This window comes from Camellia sinensis, chromosome 7 (genome assembly GCF_055761805.1).
Source record: "Camellia sinensis isolate YWXY chromosome 7, ASM5576180v1, whole genome shotgun sequence".
Taxonomy (NCBI): Eukaryota; Viridiplantae; Streptophyta; class Magnoliopsida; order Ericales; family Theaceae; genus Camellia; species Camellia sinensis.
The window spans coordinates 12,147,065-12,168,889 of NC_138967.1; the positions used below are offsets into that span (position 1 = coordinate 12,147,065).

A 21,825-nucleotide genomic window follows, 5' to 3' on the forward strand; every position below is an offset into this window, starting at 1 on the left:
TTATGAATTAATTTAAGTGGTTCCATACTTCTTTCAATTATATAAAAATGAGATTTTGATAATTTTGCCTCAACACAAATTTCACATTTATGATTTAAATCAATGTCAAATTTAGGTAAACATTCCATATTAATTAATCTACGCAAAGATTCATAATTAACATATCCAAGTCTACCATGCCATAAATTTGAAGACTCAAGCAAGTAAGAAGAAAATGTATTTTTATTAATAACAGAGAGTACAATAGTCATTACATTTATTTTGAAAAGGCCATCAGACATGTAACATTTTCCTACATACATCCCGTTTTTGGTAAGTACAAACTTGTCACTTTCAAAAACTAGCCTAAACTCATTTTTACTCAACAAAGATCCGAAAATAAGGTTCTTGTGAATGTCTAGTACATGCAGCACATTGTTGAGAGTGAGTTCATTTCCAAAGGTCATCTTCAGAATAATCTTTTCTTATCCTTCAACTTTAAAAGTTGAGGAGTTGCCCATAAAAAGTTGTTCAACGGTCTACTATAGAATAAGATGTGAACATCTTTTTGTCGGCACAGATGTGATGAGTAGCACCAATATCCACCCACCATTCTTTAGGATTTTGAACAAGGTTTGCCTCGGAAACAACTGCAGAAAGATTTATGTCATCTATACCATTAGAAATTTTGTCTACTTCAATCATATTGATTTGAGCAGGTTTCTTGCTTGTTTTTCTTTTGCTTTTGCCTTTGCTACGGTAATTTTTGGCTCAATGTCCCTTTTTGTCACAGATGTAACATTTGCCATTAAACTTGTACTTTTAATTTCCCCTCCTTTAGAGCCTTGTGAGGAACTTTCTCCAAAAAACTTTCGTTTCTTTGCTTTTGGAGCATGTTCTACCATATTTGCCTTAGACTCCATTGGATGCTTACCAGCTCACTTTTCAGAATTGCAGTTGCTCTCTTTAATCCTTAAACGCACAATCAATTCTTCCAAAGTCATTTTTTTGCGGTTGTGTTTAAGATAGTTTTTGAATTCCTTATAGCCTGGTGGTAATTTTTCAATTAAGCTAGAAACTTGGAAGAATTCACTAATAGACAAGCCTTCTGCATGAATGTCACGTAGAATGAGTTTGAGATTTTGAACTTGACTGATTATAGTCTTAGAATCAACTATCACAAAGTCCAAGAATTTGCCAACCACAAATTTCTTTGAATCAACATCTTCTGTTTTATACTTTTTTTCCAAAGACTCCCAAAGTTCCTTTGTTGTTTTAATAGGACTGTAAACGTTATACAATATGTTGTCAAGTTCGTTCAAGATGTAGTTTCGGCAAAGAAAATCAGCATGTTTCCAGGCGTAGACCGCAACAACCACTTGCCGGTCAGTTTCATCCTCGTTCAAAGTAGGAGCATCTTCACAGAAAAAACAAGCCAGGTTCAGAGTTGTAAGATAGAATAACATTTTTTGTTGCCATATTTTAAAATAAGTTCCTGAGAACTTCTCTAGCTTCTCACCGTGATTGACTAGCATAGTCACAACAGGAGGAAGAGTTGGCGTAATTGCAGCCACCACACTCGTACTTGTTTGAGCATTAGTTTGTCCAGTTTTAGTAGCCATCACTACTACAAAAATAGTTAAAGATCACACTTTGACAAAAAAAAAAGATCTCACTTTTATTGGAAGTGTGATAAAAAAAATTAGATTGATGTTTTAATCACACTTAATTTGATTGAGTGTGATAATATTTATTTTTTATGTCACTTTTCAATTAAGTGTGATTATATATATATTTTTTAATCACACCTTCTAATTAAAAGTGTGATTATATATACACTACTACTTTTTAATCACACTTTTTAAACAAGTGTGATTATATATATATTTTTTAATCACACATTCTAATTAAAGTGTGATTGTTTATATATTTTTTAATCACACATTTTAATTAAAGTGTGATTATATATACACTACTACTTTTTAATCACACTTTTTAAGTAAGTGTGATTATATATATATTTTTAATCACACATTTTTAATTAAAGTGTGATTATATATACACTACTACTTTTTAATCACACTTTTTAAGTAAGTGTGATTATATATATTTTTTTAAATCACACATTCTAATTAAAGTGTGATTATTTATATATTTTTTAATCACACCTTTTTAATTAAAGTGTAATTATATATACACTACTACTTTTTAATCACACTTTTTAAGTAAGTGTGATTATATATATATTTTTTAATCACACATTCTAATTAAAGTGTGATTATTTATATATTTTTTAATCACATCTTCTAATTAAAGTGTGATTATATCACTACTACAAAAATAGTTAAAGATCACACTTTGATAAATGAAAATATCTCACTTTTATTAGAAATGTGATAAAAAAAATTAGATTGATATTTTAATTATACTTAATTTAATTGAGTGTGATCATATTTATTTTTTATGTCACTTTTTAATTAAGTGTGATTATATATATATATATATATATTTTAACCACACTTTTTAATTAAATGTGATTATATATATTTTTAATTAAGTTTTGAAAAGAGTTTTGAATTATGTGTTTGGTTATGAGTTTTGAAAAGTAATGATTATATTTTGAATTGAGTTTTGAAAAATGGATGTAGAATTATGATTTAAAAACTCAAAACAAACACCATACTTAAATTAATGGGTGGAACTATGACCACCACCACTACTGCCACTACTACTATTATTACCTCTTATCCACCATCGCCAGTACGCCACTACCACCACTACCACTACCACTACTGCAACTACTACTACCATTACCTCTCCTCCACCACCACCACTCCATCTCCTCTACCACTACTATAACTTCACCACTAATCTCCTTCGCCATCACCACCACCACCACCACCTCTTGTCCACCACATTCACCACTACCGCCACTCCTTCTCTGCCACTCTCATTTTAGTAACAAAAAAAAAAAAAAGGCCCATAGAAAAATATTTTTCATTGAAAAAAAAAAATTAACTTTATTTTTAATGGAAAATATTTTTCATTAAAATATTACCCCTACTTCAAAAACAAAAATCATTAAAATAAATATGAAACAAATAAATTTTCAACCTTAGTAACTAAAAAAAATAAAAAATATTTTTTTTTTCATTACCCCTACTCATTACTCTTTGCCTTTCTATCTGTGTCTTTCTCTTTTTCTCTCTCTCTCTCTCTATCCCACACTGTGCTCGCGTTGCTCACTCTCTCTATCCCCTCTTATTGATTTATCGATCTCCCTCTCGATTATTGATCTCTTTTTTTTTCTCTCTTTCTCTCTCTCTTCTTTCAATCGCTCATCTCTCATTTCTCTTAATCACTTGTCGAAAGAGAAAAAAGTCAAAAAATAAAATGGGCCTCTCTCTCTCACACACACTCATCACTCTTCTCCCTAGCTCTCTCATCTCTCTCTGCTCCCTATCTCTCTTGCTCATCTTTCTTCTCTCTCTCTCTCTCTCTCTCTCTCTCTTTCTTTCTCTTTCTATGTCTCTCTCTCTCTCTTGTTCATCTCTTTTTGCTGTTTCTCTCTCTCTCTTTTTGTCTATCTCTCGCTCATCTTGTTTCTCTCTTCTTTTTTTCTCTGTGTGTGTGTGTGTCTCTCTCTCTCTCTCACTCATCACTATTCTCCCTGGCTCTCTCATCTCTCTTGCTCATCTTTCTTCTCTCTCATTCTCTCTCTATATCTCTTGTTCATCTCTTTTTACTGTTTTTCTCTCTCTCTCTTTCTCGCTCATCTTGTTTCTCTTTTTTATTTTTATTTTTATTTCTCTCCCTCCCTCATCTCTCTTCTCTCTCAATCGTTCATTTCTCTCATTCACATTCATATTTTTCTCTGAGCCCATTGTTGTTGAAAGAGAAAAAAGTCAAAAAATGAAATGGGTCTCTCTCTCTCTGTCTCTTTCTCTCTGTGCCTCTCGCTTATCTATCTTTTCCCTCTCTTTCACTAATCTCTCTCAAAAAATGAGTTTATGTTGGTTTTTAAACAAAAATCTAAAAATTTGACTAACAATTTTTTTTTAATTAATTGTTTTTTCAAATATTTTTTTTAATTAATTTTTTTAATTATTTTTTTAAAATATTTTTTTTTCAAATAAAATTTTTTCAATTAATTTTTTTTTTCAATAAAAATGTGCATGATCTCATTGTCATAAATAATAAAAAAAATAAATATAAATATTTTAGACTTGGATAAACATATTTTTTAGTTTATAATTTAATTTTTTTTAAATATTTTGTTCAAACGTATTTATAATTTATATATTTTTTAAAAATAAATAAAAATTAATCTATAAAATTTTTGTAATCCTAAATTAAAAATATAAATGTTATCAAACCGTACCTTAAATTTTCATTTGCACCTTAAATTTTCATTTGAGCCAGTTATGCTTGATGTGGCGAAAAAAAAAGCATAGAATCTAATTCTCGCTCGTTTTTCCCCCCCTCAACCAAAAATCCCCAAATCTCAAATCCCTAATTTTTGAACCAAAAATCCCCCATCTCTCTCTCTCGCGACTGTGAGCACGGCAGACAATGGCGTCGAGCGACGGGGTTAAGGAGCCTCACTCTTTTGTTTCTCACTCTATTGGCTTTCCCTCTGCTGCTCTCACTCCAGTGGCGAACGAGCTGCTCAGGGACCACCGCAGCCATTAATAGCAGGCTCGAAGCTTTCAACTTCAAGAACATCGGTCCGCTCAGATTCACATGATTGAAGAGACTCTCCGATTCGCCGGTGTTCCTGGTGCGGTCTAATTTCTTATCAGGACATTTTTATATTTTGCAATTGTTCTGTCTATCTGAATATATTTTGACGATTTCATCTGATTTCATTTCATTTAAATAAACAGGACATTCTTATATTTTGCAATTGTTTTGTTTTTAAACAATGAACTCAAGATTATGTGAAGTCAAGATTGAGGGATCAAACATTTCTTAAATAAACAGGACATTCTTATTTGCCCTCTAGGTTTGAACCTACAAACTCAAGATTGAGGGATCAAGTTTTAACCACTGGACCAGTGACCCTTATAAGGCTTGTACCCAATCTACCCCTCCAGAACCCCATCCGATGTGGTGGGGACTAAAGTCCACATATTTGATATTTTATATGGATCTTATTTTAGTTGTTAGCAACTTGTACAATTTTTCTACACCTAGTTTTATGCATGAAAGATGAAGCATTAACAATATTTGCATGTCATATTGATTTGGAGCACTTGGTATCAGGATATGGCTGGTGCCTGAAACAATGGTTATTGCAAGGACAACTGCTGTCAAAGCTGAAAGAAGACACTTAGTTTCTGAGGCTTATAATCCCAAACTTGTGATTGCATCTTCCATTTTAACAAAACCTAACGTTTAGCTGCATTTGGAAGCCAACTTTCAGTTTGTGTTTGGATCTTTTCTTTTCCCTTCACACAAATCCCTCGCCAAATCCAAGATCCAAACACAACCTAAGAAAGGATTGGTTTCAGTGACCACTAGAATATAATTGCTAAAAGCTTACTTGGCGATACATTATTTGGCTTTTCCTCATTTGGAATAGCTATTATCAACCATGGTGACTACAAGATCTACTTGATTTTGGAGTTTCACAAAATATTTGTCAGATTTACGAGCAGAAAATAAATCCTGTTTCTCAACTCTTAAGTTTTTCAAGCAAAGCTTGAACTTGGAGCTCATGAGATAGATCAGGTTAGCCTGAAAGATCATTCAGATTGTTCATGGGTATATGAGTCTTCAATCACTACAAAGAGTTATTTTTTCATAATCTCAAGCAGCCTCCACTTGAATCAGTTTAAACCTCCAACTTCTCTAACTTCTATATATTTTTTTTCAAGAAATTAAAAAATGTAGCATTTATCCAAATACAGTGTGCAAACAAATTTTCTGATGGAAATTATTCTCTCTTCTAGACTTATCATCATCAACTATTTACTCATTTTCTGTTTTGTTGCTTCATTTAATTATCAAGTTCATAATACTGATGTGTTCATACTTCAAACTTTGTGTTTTCCTTGGTTTTCATCAGAAGCTTGTAAGCAATGAAGTTTTAAAGGCTCATCATCCCAAACGGTAAGCAATCCCAATGCTTGTTTGAGTTGGATACAATTTACAAGTGATGCCCTCATGTATGGCATGGAGTCAACTGAATTCACATCCTATTCCTGATTATGGAATGCAGAACACAAGATGAATCAGCAGCAGTAAAAACAAGGAATATATTTCTACCGAGGGCCTCTCCCAAGTCAATAAACCAAAAGGTTGCAAAGTCTAACAAAAAATATTTCATGGTTATGGGAATTAATACAGCTTTTAGTAGCCAAAAGCGAAGAGATTCCCTGCGGGAGACGTGGATGCCCCAAGGTGCATTAGCTGATCTTGCAGCTTTGTTTTTATTTCATGATTGATGTTATTGTATATGATCAATGAGTAATGGGTTCTCTGATAAAAAAAATTGAAGGAGAGAAAAGAAGGAAGCCAGAGGAAGAGAAGGGCATTGTCATAAGCTTTGTTATTGGTCACAGGTACGAATTATCATATGCTTTTCAGAGCTGATATTAGCTAATTGCATACGTATGTGGTTTTTAGTTGTGGTTTTATGTATTCTCTACAACTTATATGATTGAAAAAATTGAGTTTTTTTTTTTTAAAATTGTATCAATTTAATGATGAAGTCTGAACCGTGTTTCCTAGAATAGTAACACCAACCACAATAAGTTTAACATAACATGGAATTCCATGACTCAAACAATGTAACATTTGGCTGGTTTCTACACTAAATGAAAATGAATCTATTAATTGTTTTTCTGTCACTAGTAACATTTTGCATATCAGTGAGCTGTGGACTAGGAATTTTGCAAGTGAAAATGAATCTATTAATTGTTTTTCGTCACTAGTTCAACATCCGATGGTATTCTTGACAAAGCTATTGAAGCAGAGGACAGAAAGCACAAGGACTTCTTGCGGCTGGTGATGTTGTGTTCGTTTTTCTTTACTTCCTCTATTGCCATTGCCAATAACTGTTTTGAGTAGCATGAATGTTAAAGACTAAATAAAAGCGTGTTTGTTAGGCACGCACTTGACTTTGTTTATGTTCTTTGGGCAGAAACATGTAGAGGGCTACAATGAATTGTCAGCGAAAACAAAGATATATTTTGCTACCGCTGTTGCTTTGTGGGATGCAGATTTCTATCTCAAAATTGATGATGACGTTCATGTAAACATAGGTAAAACCATATCCAGTTTTTAATGCATAATACATGTTGATACCTCATTTTTACTCCCCCTAAAAAAATACCCAACAATATTGGACCGAATTTTTTTTTTTTGTAAACTTGAGTTATTCACTAACAAATAAATGTAAACATTTTATCCGATTTAAAATGAAGCAATTTAAAAAAATTTATCCGAGCTTGTATTTGATGTTACTGAGTGCATCAACTTTTAATTTACAAGAAAACTTGTTATAGTGCTTAAATAAGATTAAACAAAGGATAGTGCATGTGGAGATAAGCTGTCTTTTGTCGTTTTGTTTCCCTCTCTTTGTTAAAAGGCATCCCCAACTCAACTCAACTTGGATGGTTACCATCTCCCTAAGCAAAGCTTTTTTTTTTTTTCATTTTTATTCCTTAATTTTATTATTGGAAAATAGTATATACTTTCTTTTTTTAATATATTGAGAATGTTGTGTTGACAATACTTCATGCATTTTTAATTTTTGTAGATATGTAGCATTATTATTTAATACAAAACTCTCTTTATTATTTAATCAATAATGCGACATCCTCATAGCTTATTACCTCTAATGATATGATATTGAGGTTAGATCCCACATGATGGAATGTTTAAAATTTGATGCTTGTCAAACATATCATTAGTGGTAATTTTTAAGAGTGATAAATTAGGTGTTTGAAATATTTTTCTTATTCAATACAATACTCTCTTTGTAGATATTGTTTCTACGTAATGTTTTCTAAATTGATTAATGTGAGTGATCAATGAAGAGATAACAAAGCATTGTGGATTTGTGGGATAGTGCCATATTTAGGTGTGATCAGCATTATTTAAATAAACCAGTGAGGTTCTCTCAGATTATCTCTGTTAGAATGACCTAATTTATCAACTGAACATATTGACTTAATGAATTGAGTCGAGCACAATGTCTAATAAAAAATTTAAACAAAATAATCAAAAAGCATGTTGAACAAAATATCCGATAATCTGAACATAGTGTTTAGATAGAGTGCTCAAACAAAAAATTTATCACATTTCTATGTTGGGACTTCACATAATCTTGAGTTCACAAAAAATTTATCACATATCTCTCTCATATGCTTTCTTTGTTTTTAAACACATATTTTCATTCACCTTTTACCTAATTTGTCTATTTCAGGTATAGAAAAGTTTGGGCTTTGGTGGTAATGTGGTGGTGAAAGTGGTTTAGTTATTCAACAACAGCTATGGGTTCTTATTTTGAGGGTAATAGTATACCTCTTGATTTTTTTTTTTTAATTATTTTCTTTCTCTTTGTTTTTTCTCTTTTGTGGTTTATACTTGCTAGTGAATGAACTTTGATGATATCATTAGCTTTTGCTTTCCGGGCACACAGTTGAATCTTTTGAAGGTCTTTGGGTGATGGGTCTTGAAGCTTTAGCTGATCTATATATTAGTCATATTTCATGAGTATTGTATTGATTTGTGATTTTAATGATTTGGGTTTCATTTGATTTTGTTGGTTTATGAGGTATTGATTTTAGGTTCTAAGATTGCCTTTTTTTTGTGGCATTAATCATTTCATAATTGTTATCCAATTGTTTCTGGGTGGGTAAATTGATCATCAAATCTTTGGCGGGTTATGCAGATTGAAATCTTTTCTCAGCTTATTATTATTCATTATCATAATGTGAAATTCTTACTTATTTACTATAAGTAAAGGTTTATATTATTTGATGGATTGGTATTACATAATTAACCCTTTTAGCAGCCCTTCATGGGAATTGCAAATGCAAAGTCAAATGAAGTATATTTAAGCTTCATGCTTCTTTAATCTGTTACGAAAGTTTTAGATAGTGACTTCATTTGCCCGATTTTATGTGGCTGCCCTATAATAATCCGACTATATTTGACATTGTTGGGATCTCTGTCATTGTAAGTCAATCATTTATTTAATTTAATTTATTTAATTTAGTTTGGTGTGGCTTTTCATCCGAGTTGTTGAATTAATTTGTGTTTTTATTTTTCAGGTTATAAATTTTTTGGAGAGATGCAAAATATGGTCAAAGAATTCAATGACTTAATTTTTCAAGTTTTTTTTATTTTTATTTTTTAATATATGTAAGCACAGTTTAAATTTTTTTATTTAATTCCTTTGTATATACTTTTGAACATATTTAACTTTCATTTATGAAATATATGGCGTTATTCCATTGAATATGTGGTTATGATTAAAAGTATAGTATATAGTGTGTATTACATTCTTGAAATGCGCGTACAAAAATAATATTGATTATTCTTCAAATATGTCGAATCTTTTTAGTAATTAATCACATTTAAAAGATGTGATCTAAATGTTATTATCACAGGTTTTATTAGTTTTTAATCACACTTAAAAGATGTGATCTAAATGTTTTTAATCACACTTAAAAGATGTGATCTAAAGTTTATTATCACAGGTTTTATTAGTTTTTAATTACACTTAAAAAACGTGATCTAAATGTTTTTAATCACACTTAAAAGGTGTGATCTAAATGTTATTAATCACACTTAAAAGGTGTGATCTAAAGTTTATTATCACAGGTTTTATTAGTTTTTAATCACACTTAAAAGATGTGATCTAAATGTTTTTAATCACACTTAAAAGGTGTGATCTAATGTTATTAATCACACTTAAAAGGTGTGATCTAAATGTTTTTAATCACACTTAAAAGGTGTGATTAAAAATGACCCTTTTTAATCACACTCCCAAAGATCACACTTCAATAAAACTTAAAAGGTGTGATTAAATAACAAACATCACACAAAAAAAGTGTGATCTTTATCTGTTTTTGTAGTAGTGCATGAATTCTAAATTATAAAACAAAATTATAATTAGAATTTTAAACTACACAGAAAATTTAAACCAAAACCATAGAATTAAATTCTGTAAAAAATAAAAAATAAAAAGAATTGTAACTTTTATTTCCAGTTAATTTAAAAATAAAATAAAATTTTATTTAAACAAATTAATTCCACATAGGAAAATATTTCTGTAACACTTCAAAAATTAAAATAATGAAAACAGAATTTTAATTAATGAACACTGAGAAATTATTTTTAAAAATCAAAATTAATTTCTAATCAACTTCATAAATAAATATTCTGAATTGTTAATGACACCAGTATGTTACTACTAGTTGTCAAAGAAAATAAACAGTATATTACTATTATCTGTCAAACAGTATATTACTACTATTTGTTTTTTCAATCAGAATATTATTTTGTAAAATTACAGAAAATAATTTCTGTAACAGAAGAAAGAGAAAAGGAAACAAACAAAAAATTCTGTATAAACAGAATAATTTGAATCTGTCTTAAGATTATTGGAACAATCTTCTGTGTAAAATAAATAACTTGAAACATATCAAATAAATAAAAATAAATTACTTACAGAATTTTATTTTACCGAAATGAATAAATATTTAAAAGATCAAGTCGAGTGTATGACAATTTGTCCTTAAGACAGATTCGCCCCGCTACGGTGCTTACGGATGAAAGACGTCTATCTCCCAAAATACAATGATCTTCACAAATTATAGTAGCACTCCAAACAATTTGTATGTCGAACCAAACACGTGTTCTATACTCTTTTAATTTTTTCCTAAAAACTAATATGAAGAGAATTTAAGCAAAGGATCAAAACAGGGAGGGAACCACGAAAATTTTAGATTTTTCTGGATGTTTGTGATTGTGAAAAACCTGCTGGAAAGTCTTCTATTTATAGGACAAATGGTGACTGTTCAGATCTATCCGAACAAATATGAAAGAAATGAGCAAGTGCAATTCAAAATTTGAACAAATACAAATTGTTTTAAACAGATAACTGCTGCAGTTTTAAATCTGTGTAACTACTGGCAGTTTAAAGCAGTTAATCTGTTGGAAATTTCAGACTGGAGGAGGCACACATTTGGACAGAAAATTTGAATTCAAATTTGGCACAAAATTTGAATTAATGTCACTCAAAAAAATTAATTTTCCTGCAAGAATTTTTTTTTGGAAAATTTCAAAATAAATTTCATCCAAAAATTAAAGTTAGAACTCACCTGACCCACACTCACACCCGGCACGACTTGGCCGACCGACTAGCGGCGGCGTGCGTGTGGTGGTTTGAGCCAATGTTCACTTTGTTCATAACTCCTCCCTTCTACAAACTTGGGGTGCCCCTTAAGGCCCAACCCAGGTGTTGACACGTAGAACTTATATACACACATAAGTTCTCTTAAATTTCCAATATGGGACAAACCTTATAAGGAAACCCACATTTAATTCTTTAATTGTCCATTCCACGAACCCAAAAACGATGTCAATTTTCCATTCATTCATAAATGGTTTTGACGAACCATCTTCACCGTGTGACTTGCCATGCGGTAAGGAACACGTCACTTTTTTGGACCCATTCCAAAAGATGTGTGGGACCCACTCAATTTTGGGCTCAAAATTTGTCCAAAATAAGCCTATAAAAACCATAATTTTCCAACAATCATGATACCAACAAGGCAAACATTATACGACAACATGAAATATTCCATCTCAGTCATAAAGATTCCATACCAGCATTTAATTGATCACCATATCATAAAAAGAATCACATGAATGGTTAAAACTAAATCAGCCTATGGCAATAAACATACTTGCACTACAACCAAATTTGCATTAACATTGACATTAATCACTGCAAATTACCAAACAAATCTCTTTTCTTATTTTTTGCTTCTTGTGAATGGCACTTGGCTATGCCTCAATTTGCTGCTAAGTAGTAGCTGACAACAAGATTGATAAAGTGCAAAGACTGCAGTTTTATATCACAACTTGATCATTTCTCCATCTTCTCATATCCTCCTATATGAATAAACAAAAATGATGTCAAAACAAATATGTAATAGTGAAAACATGACTTTTTTAATCTGGCTTGCCTTTGTTTCTTCAAGCAAAACCAGTAGTTTGTCAATCCAAATATATAAGAACAATGTGAGGCAAATTAATCTAGAGTAAAGAAGGCAAGCAAACTTTAGGTAGAACGGACACTTCCGAGGACGAGCTACATCCATTTAGATACATTTTAATGTCAAGCTATAGATCCATGTGCCTATCATAAGATTCTAGCCGAGTGTAGCAACATCTTACGTGTTTGTGATCCCAAATTCAAGTACTTTTTGAATTCATGTTTTGAAAACACCACTTTGAACTTGAAGCTGTGTGTGAAAAACACGACTTCGAACCAAGTCATGGGTTTATCTCATGACTTCAATGGAGCGCAATGAAGCCACAGCTTCAGTCTCCTCCAACACTATGCAAGAAGATTCTCAATTTAGTCTCTCTTTTTTGAACCAAGTTGACATAAAATACTCTCTATGCAAAAACGCCACCACCATTTCTCACTCTCTTCCTCTCCCTAAATACAAGCATAAACAATATTATATGTATATATATGTAACAGCCAACTAACCCACTATTATCACGATGAAATCAGCAACTCCAATTCTCTCATAAAAAATTGTCTGCTTTCTTGTCTTGTAATGGGAAATACATCATCAATGAAACCAAAGCAGCAGGGAAATCAACAGATATGAAAGTGATAGCTTCATTTTCTCTCTCAAAAAAACTCTCTTTCTCTGGGTTCCTTGTATTAAAATTTCATTTACGAATTACTAAAATTTTACATTATCCATTTACTAAGTTTTCCAGTATTGTTTGCCCAATAAATATAATAAATATGTAAAAGACTCTCAATTGGCTCCATAATACTATCCATCCATCACCCCTATAAGGAAAAGCCAATACAAAATATAGTTTTCTGAATATCACCACTTCACTGAAGTGGTATATGAATGCACGATTTCAATCTCTAATTTGGTCTAAAATCATGTTTTGAAAACACGACTTAAAAAATGACTTGGGTTTCGTAAATAAGTTCAACACAACTTGAGTTTGGAAAATCTGATTTAACATGGCTTGGGTTTGGTAAAAAAAAAATCAAAATTGTTTTTTTTTTTTTTTAATTTTTTTTTTTTTTTTTATCAACCAAAAAAAAAAAATGATAGTTCTGTATGTTTGCCATCCAAATATGAGGGCTCCTATTACATCAGGACATATCAAGTGAGAATTTAAATATGTACATGTCTTAGGTTAGAGGCAGTTGAGCATACGACATATGAAGTGAAGATTTTAAGGGTGAGTTTTGAAAGGGCAAAAGAAGGAACGAAAAACAGAAGATTTAACGGTGTGTTTTGAAAGGGCCAAAGAAGGAACGAGAAACAGAAAAACACCGAGGCAAGCTGAGAAGGGTTTAGTAAACTAAAGGAAAGAATATTGAAGAATATCAATGTAATTACGAATGATCAAATTCAAATGTGCTTAAAGAAAGTTCTGTCACAATGAATAGTCATCCCAAGAAGGTTACAAGAGTATGGTGCAAGATTAGTTGGCTATTTTCAGAACCTGGACAGTGCAGTGTTCTGTAATCACTGAGCATGATCAAAGAATTAAGACCACTAGCCTCCATATAAGCCATAATCCCAAAAACTGCCCATCCACGAAATATAAATCAGTAACACAAATATATCATGAAAACTGGTCTACAAGAATAATAGAATTGACTGCTCAATAAAAATGTAAGACAGAAGAAAGACACCGAAAATAATACTGCAAGCTTACGATGATAAATACAGATTAGTTGAGTATTTCATCCAAAAATATTACCATTTGGATATCCTGAGGACTCAAGTTAATCACCATCATATTCAATCAATAAATAGGACGCATAATTCAAGATAACTGAGAGTAAACATACATAGAAATGAAACATCATCTGAATGTTTATCTAATCCAACAAAGGTGCACCAAATCTATGAAAAATATAAACTGAGCGAATCCACAACAGCCTAATGCTGCAGGGTTTGAAAAATGACAGACAATCCTGATAAAATTATCTGTCCAAGTTTCAGATAATCGTAAAGGGAGTCAAATTTCAGATTTAGTTGTGGCAGAAGCTAAAGTCAACAAAATTTGGTTTCTGGGATATGAAACAAAATTTTGGTAAAAACGAAACATGATCCATTTTTGTACTTCTTGGCCTATTTTATAACTTAGGTGGCTCTTGTTTCATCTGCTTGGTGTTGGCAGCTTTTATTGCCTGAATAACTCTATGTTTGCAGTAGTAACCTAACCTAACCAAACCAAACCAAACCAAGCTAAGCCTTGTGTACCAATCAATTGGAGTCGGCTACATGAATACTTTTTCACCATTCCCCGCTATATGCTCAATTCTATGTTTTTAGCAGCATCAGGGTAAAATTGAAGCAAGCAAAGGTATCATATAAGAGAAATATATTAAGAGTGTCTCCAATGCTTACTCTTTTCTTTTGATGAAAAAAGTCCCATCAAATTGAGGATGCTTGGAGAGTTTGATCAAATTTGTAGGTGACCGTTGGGCTGGACATCTACTTGGATGTCCTCCCGGACTTGCAAAATTGTCCTGCAGGTTGTGGTCAATTTACACCAAACCAGTTGACTGGCCGGACATCTGCTTGGTCGTCCTTCCGGTCGACCGGTGCTTTGATGAAAATTCAAAATTCTCCACTGGAACGTGTGATACCAAATGAAGTTTTTACTGAAATTTGATTGAAAAAAGAGAGTAAACGTTGGAGATGCTCTAACTCATCTTCACTGGACACTTGTCTACTTATGATTTGAATGTATTTCGGGGGCTTTGGAGGTACAAGGAAAGCGAAAGTGATGTGGTAATGTGTTGTATTCTCAGGTCATTTGGTTGGAAAGGAATGCAAGTATCTTTGAAGACAAGTTTGATGACACGGAGTCTTTGTGGGATAAAGTGTCCTTTGGCATCGCCTTGGGCTTCCATTACGACTCCTTTTGAAGGGATTCCGCTTCTCGTTCTTCTTTTCTTTTCTTTTCTTTTCCTTTTTTTTTTTTTTTATTTGTCAAAATTGGAAAGTAATTTGTGATGTTTAAATTGTATCTTTGTTTGGTTTTTCTTCTTTTTAAGTGGACATCTTGTCCTCCCTTTATATTTTTATTTTATTTTAATGAAATTGTCTTTCATTGCCGACCAAAAAAAGTAAAATAATTGAATGATCAAATAAATACCATGCAGTAAACCATAATTGGATTGAACCTCCCTCAACTCAAGTAGCTTCACAAGCTCACAATCCCAATGTCGAGGGCTCAAGGCTTGGTAGATGAGGGTGAAAGGAAAAGACGAGTAAAAGAGGCATTGATGGAGGCCATCAGTGTCAGAGGGAGAGGGAGACTAGGCAATCCTTTGTTGGTGTTGGAACGTGGGCCTCGACGACGACTGCTATTTGTAGGGCCACGGTCATATGAGATACAGGATATTGGTGCGGATGACAAAGATCGACGTAGGGTGTCGGTGGTGGAGCGTGGACAGGGTAGACGCAATGAGATAGTTCTGTATGGGGCTGAGATATGACGGTTGGTAGCACGATTACGGCAGGCGTCGGTGTTAGTGTCAGCATCGGCAGAGGCGTCAAAGGAGTGTGGTTTGTTTTTGGGTCGCATGTCAGGCGGAAGCCGAAGTGTGGCAACTTGGCTGAGGCTCGAGCAAGATGGACAAGTGATGCAGGTGGTCATGTCGACGAGGCAACATCGTCAACAGATGTTCATTCCTATGGCGGATGAAGGCTGGGAAGGTCTTGCTTTGGTGCTTGAGGGTTTCGATCCAAGTTGGAAGTGGATGCACCGTCATCAATCTTGGTGGTCGTGGGGGGTAAGTTTCGAAAGTGGCTGCCGAAGGTGAGGAGAATGCACGAGATTCATGAAGCAAGATTTTGGGCGACGATCGCGAACCTACTTTAATCGGTCAACGGGTGGTAGTTTTGGGCAGAGGAGAGTGGGCCTTGGTAAGTCATTTGGGCCTGGGTTTTAGGGGCTAAGACAGGCTAAGCAGACTTCTCTGGGTCCTACGTTGTTGGGCCAAAATTTAAGTTGTGGGTGGCTAAATGGACTGGGCCATTCACGAAATAATGGCTTTGGGCAGGCCAGGCCAGGCCATCTGGGCCAGGTAGGCGTCCCATTCGTCGATGGAGCCATCGGGTTTTTGACAGATCTACAGGGCCACCAGGTTTGGACCCAAGTCTTCGACCCAGGGCAGAGGGAGGTCCGACTCGTCAAAATGTTGTAGCAAACGTGAACCCATCTGTTCGACGAGTTTTCGAGTCTTTATCTGGAGCATTTAGGAGTGTAGCAAGGCGACTGCGCAATTCGCCAGGAGAGAGACAGTTCGATAGACGTCGGAAGAGCGTCAACTGACGGAACACATGAGTAGATGTATCGAATCTTCAGTTGTTCGAGATGAGGGGGTGCGGCGAGATGGATTTGATCATTTTGTGATGGGAGATGCTGATGTTTGTCGGGAGCTTCCAGAGGCGCCGATAGGTGTGGCTGCGGCAGAGGCGTCAGTTCCTATGATAGAGTCTCAGGATAGTGCGGCTTGGGCCGTGGTTCTGTTGTGGAAGGCACACGATGCGGCTGGTGTGCAATTGCAAGTGTCGGAAAGGTGAAAGGATTTGGTGGAAGGTACAGATGATGGTCTGGGTATGTTAGGGGATGAGGAGGTTGCCAGTCCTAGTCTTCTTCAGCTGCTTGCTGTGTTTCATGAGGGGATGGGCGGGGGTAGGCCTCTTGATGGAGACGGTTTTGGGGCTTCAGAACCTTCAGCTTCAGAGGTTTCGAATTGGGTTTTGGAAAGAATTAGTGAGGTCAATCAGTTGTTAGGGATTTCTTTTGAGGGGCATGAGGCAGAGGCTATGAGATTATTCTCAGCAGCAGAGATGTCTTGGCGCAGTGGGGTTTCGTCAACGGAAGTGGTTCGAAGTGGGGCTCCTTGTCAGAAGGGGGAAAGGAAGTTCCGTAATTTGGAGTGTTCTATTAATTATGATAGTCATGTGGGGGAGCCTGGGAAGAAAGGGAGGCATGGGAGGGAGAAGCAACTTTTGTTGAAATGAGACTAAAGATTTTATCTTAGAATGTGGGTGGTTTGAATGGCAGGGGGAAGAATGTGGCGGTGGGATCATTGCTGAGAGGTGTGAAAGCAGATGTGGTTTGTCTTCAGGAGCCCAAAAGGGAGTGTCTAGGTAGGGAGGTTATCAGGGAAATTTGGGGTGGCCAGTGTATTGATTGGGTGTACCTTCCGGCGTCAAGTGTGGCAGGGGGACTTCTTATATGTTGGGATAGTAGGGTGGTGGTGAGAGAAGAGACAAAAGTTGGGACTTTTTCAATGTCTTGTTTGTTCAGATGTGTGGCGGATGGTTTCCGTTGAGTGTTTACAGGTGTGTATGGCTCGGTGTGAGGAGGGGCGGGGAGAGGTGGATGTTTCTGGAGGAGTAGGAGTATGTTGCATTTCGGTGGGAGTTATCGCGGTGTGTAGAGGGGGACTTTAATATGGTGAGATGGTCAGGGGAAAGGTTTCGAGGGGGTCGGATATCGGGTGTGATGCAGACTTTTTCTGATTTGGTCAACAAGTTGCATTTGATGGATTTGCCTTTACAAGGAGGAGACTATATAATCTAATCCGTCGCCATCACATTTTGGTTAATTGGTATTGCATGTGTTGTGCGGATGCGCCATTTGCTGCTCTATTGCCCATTTGCTTCTTGTTTGTGAGTGCTTGTTTTCTCTATGTTTGGTGTGGTTTGGGTTCAGTCGAGGCAGGTCATGGATGTGTTCCACTGTTGGGGGGGTGGTCGAGTTGGGAAGCGGCGGCGGAAGGCTTGGTCGATAGTGCCTTTGTGTTTGATGTGGTCGGTTTGGTTGGAACGGAATCGTAGGATTTTTCAAGGTAGTGCTCAATCTATTGCACGTTTAGAGGCTTGGTTTTTGGGTGTTTTGTACAACTGAGTGTCAGGAAGGGTGAATCCAAATTTATTTGTTCTCTTAGACTTTGTTGATGGTATAGTTGGTTAGGCTCCCGTTTTGCGGGGTTTGATTTTGTATTCTTTTGACATCTTCTTGATGCTGTGGAAATAAAATTTCATTTATCAAAAAAAAACCATAATTGGATTGAATTACAATTAACTGTAATATCCACATTTTAAGAAAACCTTGTTATAGGCAATAACTACGTTTAACTAGTAAGAAACTTGTGCCATAACCAACTCCTATAGACAGTGAGTCCAAAATCCTAAACCATCAACAAAACCATCACAATCCACTCAAGCAGATTCTCATTGCTTATTTACATGGTAAGTTGGTGATGCATAGGTTCAAACACCAAAAGATATTCACCTCAATTAACTAGAAGAAGGCCAAAACTGGCATCAATTGCCTGTTTGTCAAAGCAAAAATGGTTACAAGCTTATAATGACGTAGGAAAATTGCTGTTGGTGATTTCAATACATTGGTTACAAAACTGCTGGTATTGATAAAGATTGATTGATTCGTTGAATAACTCATACCAAATAACTTCGATCATATCATTAAAAAAAGATCATTGCATCTTTACACAAAAGAGTTCTAACAAAAACGATCTGTGTAGCTGACAAGTACAGAAGATATGTTTCGCTGAATAGCACGTGACCATCAAAAGACAGCTTTTATTAACCCCTGGAATACAGCAAAATGTAGCCCCATGCCTTCACTCAAATTTGTATTAAATTGAGAAATCATAATGTAGCTTTGAACCCCATTCAAGTTACAAATTCATGAAATTTGAATCACCCACACAATATGCTTTTGCCTAAAGTTATAACAAATAAGTAACGATCTTTCATGACTAATCCAGTTTTATCAAGTATTAAATCAACAAAGCATATGGCCTAACCTTGCAAATTCCTATATAACCGCAGTCCTTTGCCACACTTTAGCTTTCTCTGCGTCAATAATAGATTCCACCAACTTCACCGCGCTCTCAAGCTTCCCCTCTGCATTCACAACCACATAATCAAAATTCCTCAAATGCTTCACCTCCTCACGAGCCGTGGCAACCCTCACGAGCAACGTCTCTTTAGTCTCCGTCTTCCTCCCAATCAACCTCTTCACTAACGCCGACTCACTCTCCGCCACCAAGAAAATAAACACAGCAGAATTCCCAAGAATCCTCCTCAATGTAGCAGCCCCTTGAATATCCACCCTCAACACAATGTCGTGCCCTTTCGCCATAAATTCGCGAATTTGCTGTTTCGGAATACCCTTATAATCCCCATACACCAATGCATACTCCAAAAGCTCATCTCTCTCCACCATTGACAAAAACTCTTCTTTGCTCACAAAAAAATAATCTTTCCCTTCCACTTCTCCAGGTCTTTTCGCCCGGCTCGTCGCCGTGACAACAAAATGAATTCCCTCTCTAACCTCCCTCAATCCCTTAATCACTGCATCTTTGCCAACCCCACTTGGGCCACTAATCACTATAATCAAAGGGTTCGGATTGGGGGCTAATGGGTTAGAACTGAATGATGAACCCAGTGAGGCTTCAAGTGCTCTGTACAACTCAGACTTGTCAGCAATCTCGACGTCCGGTATCGGCACGGTGGGCGGTCTCCGGGAATCACCCATTCTATAAATCGACGAAATTAACCGGTGGGTTGCTGAAATTGACGATTGAAAGGGCGATTTGAAGCAATTTCGGTTGAGAAATTGGGGTTTTGAGTGGAAAACAGATAACGGGTTGGTGAATTTTTGGGGGCAAATGCGAAGGTTTAGGTCGGATCGAGTGAGAGAGGTACAGAGCCTTCGAAAGAACATTGAAAAACCAAACAAATACGAGTGTTTTGTGTATATGCAAATTACTCTATATAGGTATAGATATATATGGATGATGGGAAGATTCGAAAGAGGGCTAATTTGAGTAAGAATATGAATATGCTCGCTTTCTACTCAATCTGTGGGTGAGAATTGAAGCCAGAATACGAATATGGATATGAAGAGGTCCTTCATTCAATCATTCCTACGCAACCCCTTTGTGGGTACAGTAGAGATTCAACTGTTGCACCAAAAAATTAGAGAGATTTTTGCCGCCAATCTGTGAGACTTTGACTCTGGAACTGCTAATTTGGTACTAGTACGTAGTAGTGGATTCTTGACCTAGGGTTTTTTTTTTTTTTTTTTCAAACAGACAAGGCCTCGGGCTGGGTTTAGGTTTGAGCCTAAACCGGCCGAGTCCATCCCATATTGTGGACGGATTTCAAGCCATCCACGGGCTAGAGGTTATTTTTACACTCCTAAACAAGACCTTATTTGAAAATTTTAATTTTTAGTCAAAAACTCTGTTAAGTTGTCACATTATTTTATTTTATTTATTTATTTATTTACTTTTCTATATGATTTGGAGTATAATCTGAAGGAAAAAGCTGGAAGTAAAGTAAAGAGGAAGTAAAGTATTAATATAGATGAGAAATGAATAATTAAAAAAATGTAAATGAGAGATTATAAAACTTAGATTGTAAAAGTTACTTAAAAGCGCCAAGGCCATTCTATAGAAATTTAATGAAAACTCCATTCGAAATATCTATGTAAAGTTGTGGTCTAATCCTTTTAAATAACTCAAGCCTTTTAGGTTTAAATATATTTCTGAGATATAAAAAATTGACAAACGAACAAAGATAAAAAATAAAATAAAATAAAATAAATCATGTCTATTGCCTCAAGTTAAAAAGTGAGTCTCCAGGAAATTAAATTGTGTTAAAGGGACATGTCAAACTCATGATTTCCTTAAAGATGGTAAAATGAAACCTAAGAAAGAAGTATTCTTCTCAAATATATCACTCAGATTAAATGAGTCCGTCCTGTTGAATGGCAAGACCTAGGAGGTCACTTGAGTCTGTTGGAAATGGTTATAAAATTCTAGATAAAATCAGAATTTTTTTCTAAGTTCGGTCTATTTTTTAGGTGGGCCCCGAGTGTCGATTTACTCGGGTCAAAGTGGTAACGCGTTCTATGCCACGTTGTGATTCACGTGGTATATTTGGTTGCTCAAAACCATTACCGAGTGAATGGGAAATTGAAGCCAAAGTATACTCCATGGAAATAGAGTTTTGGTGGAAATTCCTTAAGGTTGTAAATTGGCTTGTCCCACATTGATTTGGTGGGAAGTTTTGAAAGGGTTTATAAGGCTTAGGGTGAGATACTTGGGGTGTGCCCCCAAGGGGTACCCAAGTGTTTTAGAAGGAGAGGTTATGGGCAAAATGGGCTAGACCCATTGGACCCAAAAATCACCACACGCGCCGCCGTCCAGGCTGGGCGCGGGTGCATGATGTGTGGTTGGGTTGGGCTTCTAATCTTTTTGGGCCAAAAATATTAGAATTTAATTTTATTTTTTATTAAAATAAAATCCAGAATTCAAATTAAATTGGTTATCCAATTGAATTCAAATCAAATCCAAGAGCCACCTTCACATCTATAAATAGGACCACCCTCATTTGATGTTTTCCATTCAGAAATTTCGTAATTCACTTCTGCTATTTATATTCTTCATCTTGCTGCATATTATTTCCGAAAGAAATAGTGTAAACACTTAGTGTGTTCGTAAGGCAAACAATTTGTAGTGCTGCTATTGTTTGCAGTAAGATCATTTCA

At 35.1% G+C, this 21,825-nt stretch overlaps 2 protein-coding genes, 1 long non-coding RNA gene and 1 other non-coding gene across 5 annotated transcripts; 2 read left to right on the forward strand and 2 right to left on the reverse strand.

The window, feature by feature from the left end:
• Positions 1 to 788: 788 nt before the first annotated feature.
• LOC145794955 (uncharacterized) lies at positions 789 to 1,603 on the reverse strand. Its single transcript, XM_082877429.1, has 2 exons — positions 1,499 to 1,603; positions 789 to 1,396 (listed from the first exon to the last, which is right to left on the reverse strand). The coding sequence occupies exons 1-2, from the start codon at positions 1,599 to 1,601 to the stop codon at positions 918 to 920; spliced, it is 582 nt and encodes a 193-aa protein (XP_082733555.1). The 5' UTR covers positions 1,602 to 1,603; the 3' UTR covers positions 789 to 917.
• Positions 1,604 to 4,510: 2,907 nt separating this feature from the next.
• On the forward strand, positions 4,511 to 6,385 carry LOC145794956 (uncharacterized). Its single transcript, XR_014334970.1, has 3 exons — positions 4,511 to 4,759; positions 6,050 to 6,093; positions 6,203 to 6,385. It is a non-coding gene; the product is annotated as an uncharacterized LOC145794956 (long non-coding RNA).
• Positions 6,386 to 6,478: 93 nt separating this feature from the next.
• LOC114302702 (uncharacterized) lies at positions 6,479 to 7,250 on the forward strand. Its single transcript, XR_014334971.1, has 3 exons — positions 6,479 to 6,545; positions 6,918 to 6,990; positions 7,127 to 7,250. It is a non-coding gene; the product is annotated as an uncharacterized LOC114302702 (transcript).
• A 4,555-nt stretch (positions 7,251 to 11,805) lies between these two features.
• Positions 11,806 to 20,485, reverse strand: LOC114286867 (P-loop containing nucleoside triphosphate hydrolases superfamily protein). Of its 2 annotated transcripts, XR_003637688.2 has the most exons (3): positions 19,073 to 20,317; positions 13,714 to 13,797; positions 11,806 to 12,114 (listed from the first exon to the last, which is right to left on the reverse strand). XR_003637688.2 is itself a non-coding variant. In XM_028230097.2 (2 exons), exon 1 carries the CDS (start codon positions 19,993 to 19,995, stop codon positions 19,084 to 19,086), a length of 912 nt encoding a protein of 303 aa, XP_028085898.1. In that variant the 5' UTR covers positions 19,996 to 20,485; the 3' UTR covers positions 11,806 to 12,114; positions 19,073 to 19,083. The 2 variants fall into 2 exon arrangements, 1 of the variants encoding a protein (XP_028085898.1); XM_028230097.2 differs by lacking the exon at positions 13,714 to 13,797 and having other exon boundaries at positions 19,073 to 20,485.
• Positions 20,486 to 21,825: the final 1,340 nt, after the last annotated feature.

What these genes read in the sequence shown, in the direction of transcription:
- LOC145794955 (XM_082877429.1), bottom strand. Translation starts at nt 1,601, where the DNA reads ATGGCTACTAAAACTGGACAAACTAATGCTCAAACAAGTACGAGTGTG. An exon ending in GACTATGCTAGTCAATCACG is followed by an intron (nt 1,397 to 1,498) that starts GTGAGAAGCTAG and finishes TTTTCTGTGAAG; the next exon opens with ATGCTCCTACTTTGAACGAG.
- LOC114286867 (XM_028230097.2), bottom strand. Translation starts at nt 19,995, where the DNA reads ATGTTCTTTCGAAGGCTCTGTACCTCTCTCACTCGATCCGACCTAAAC.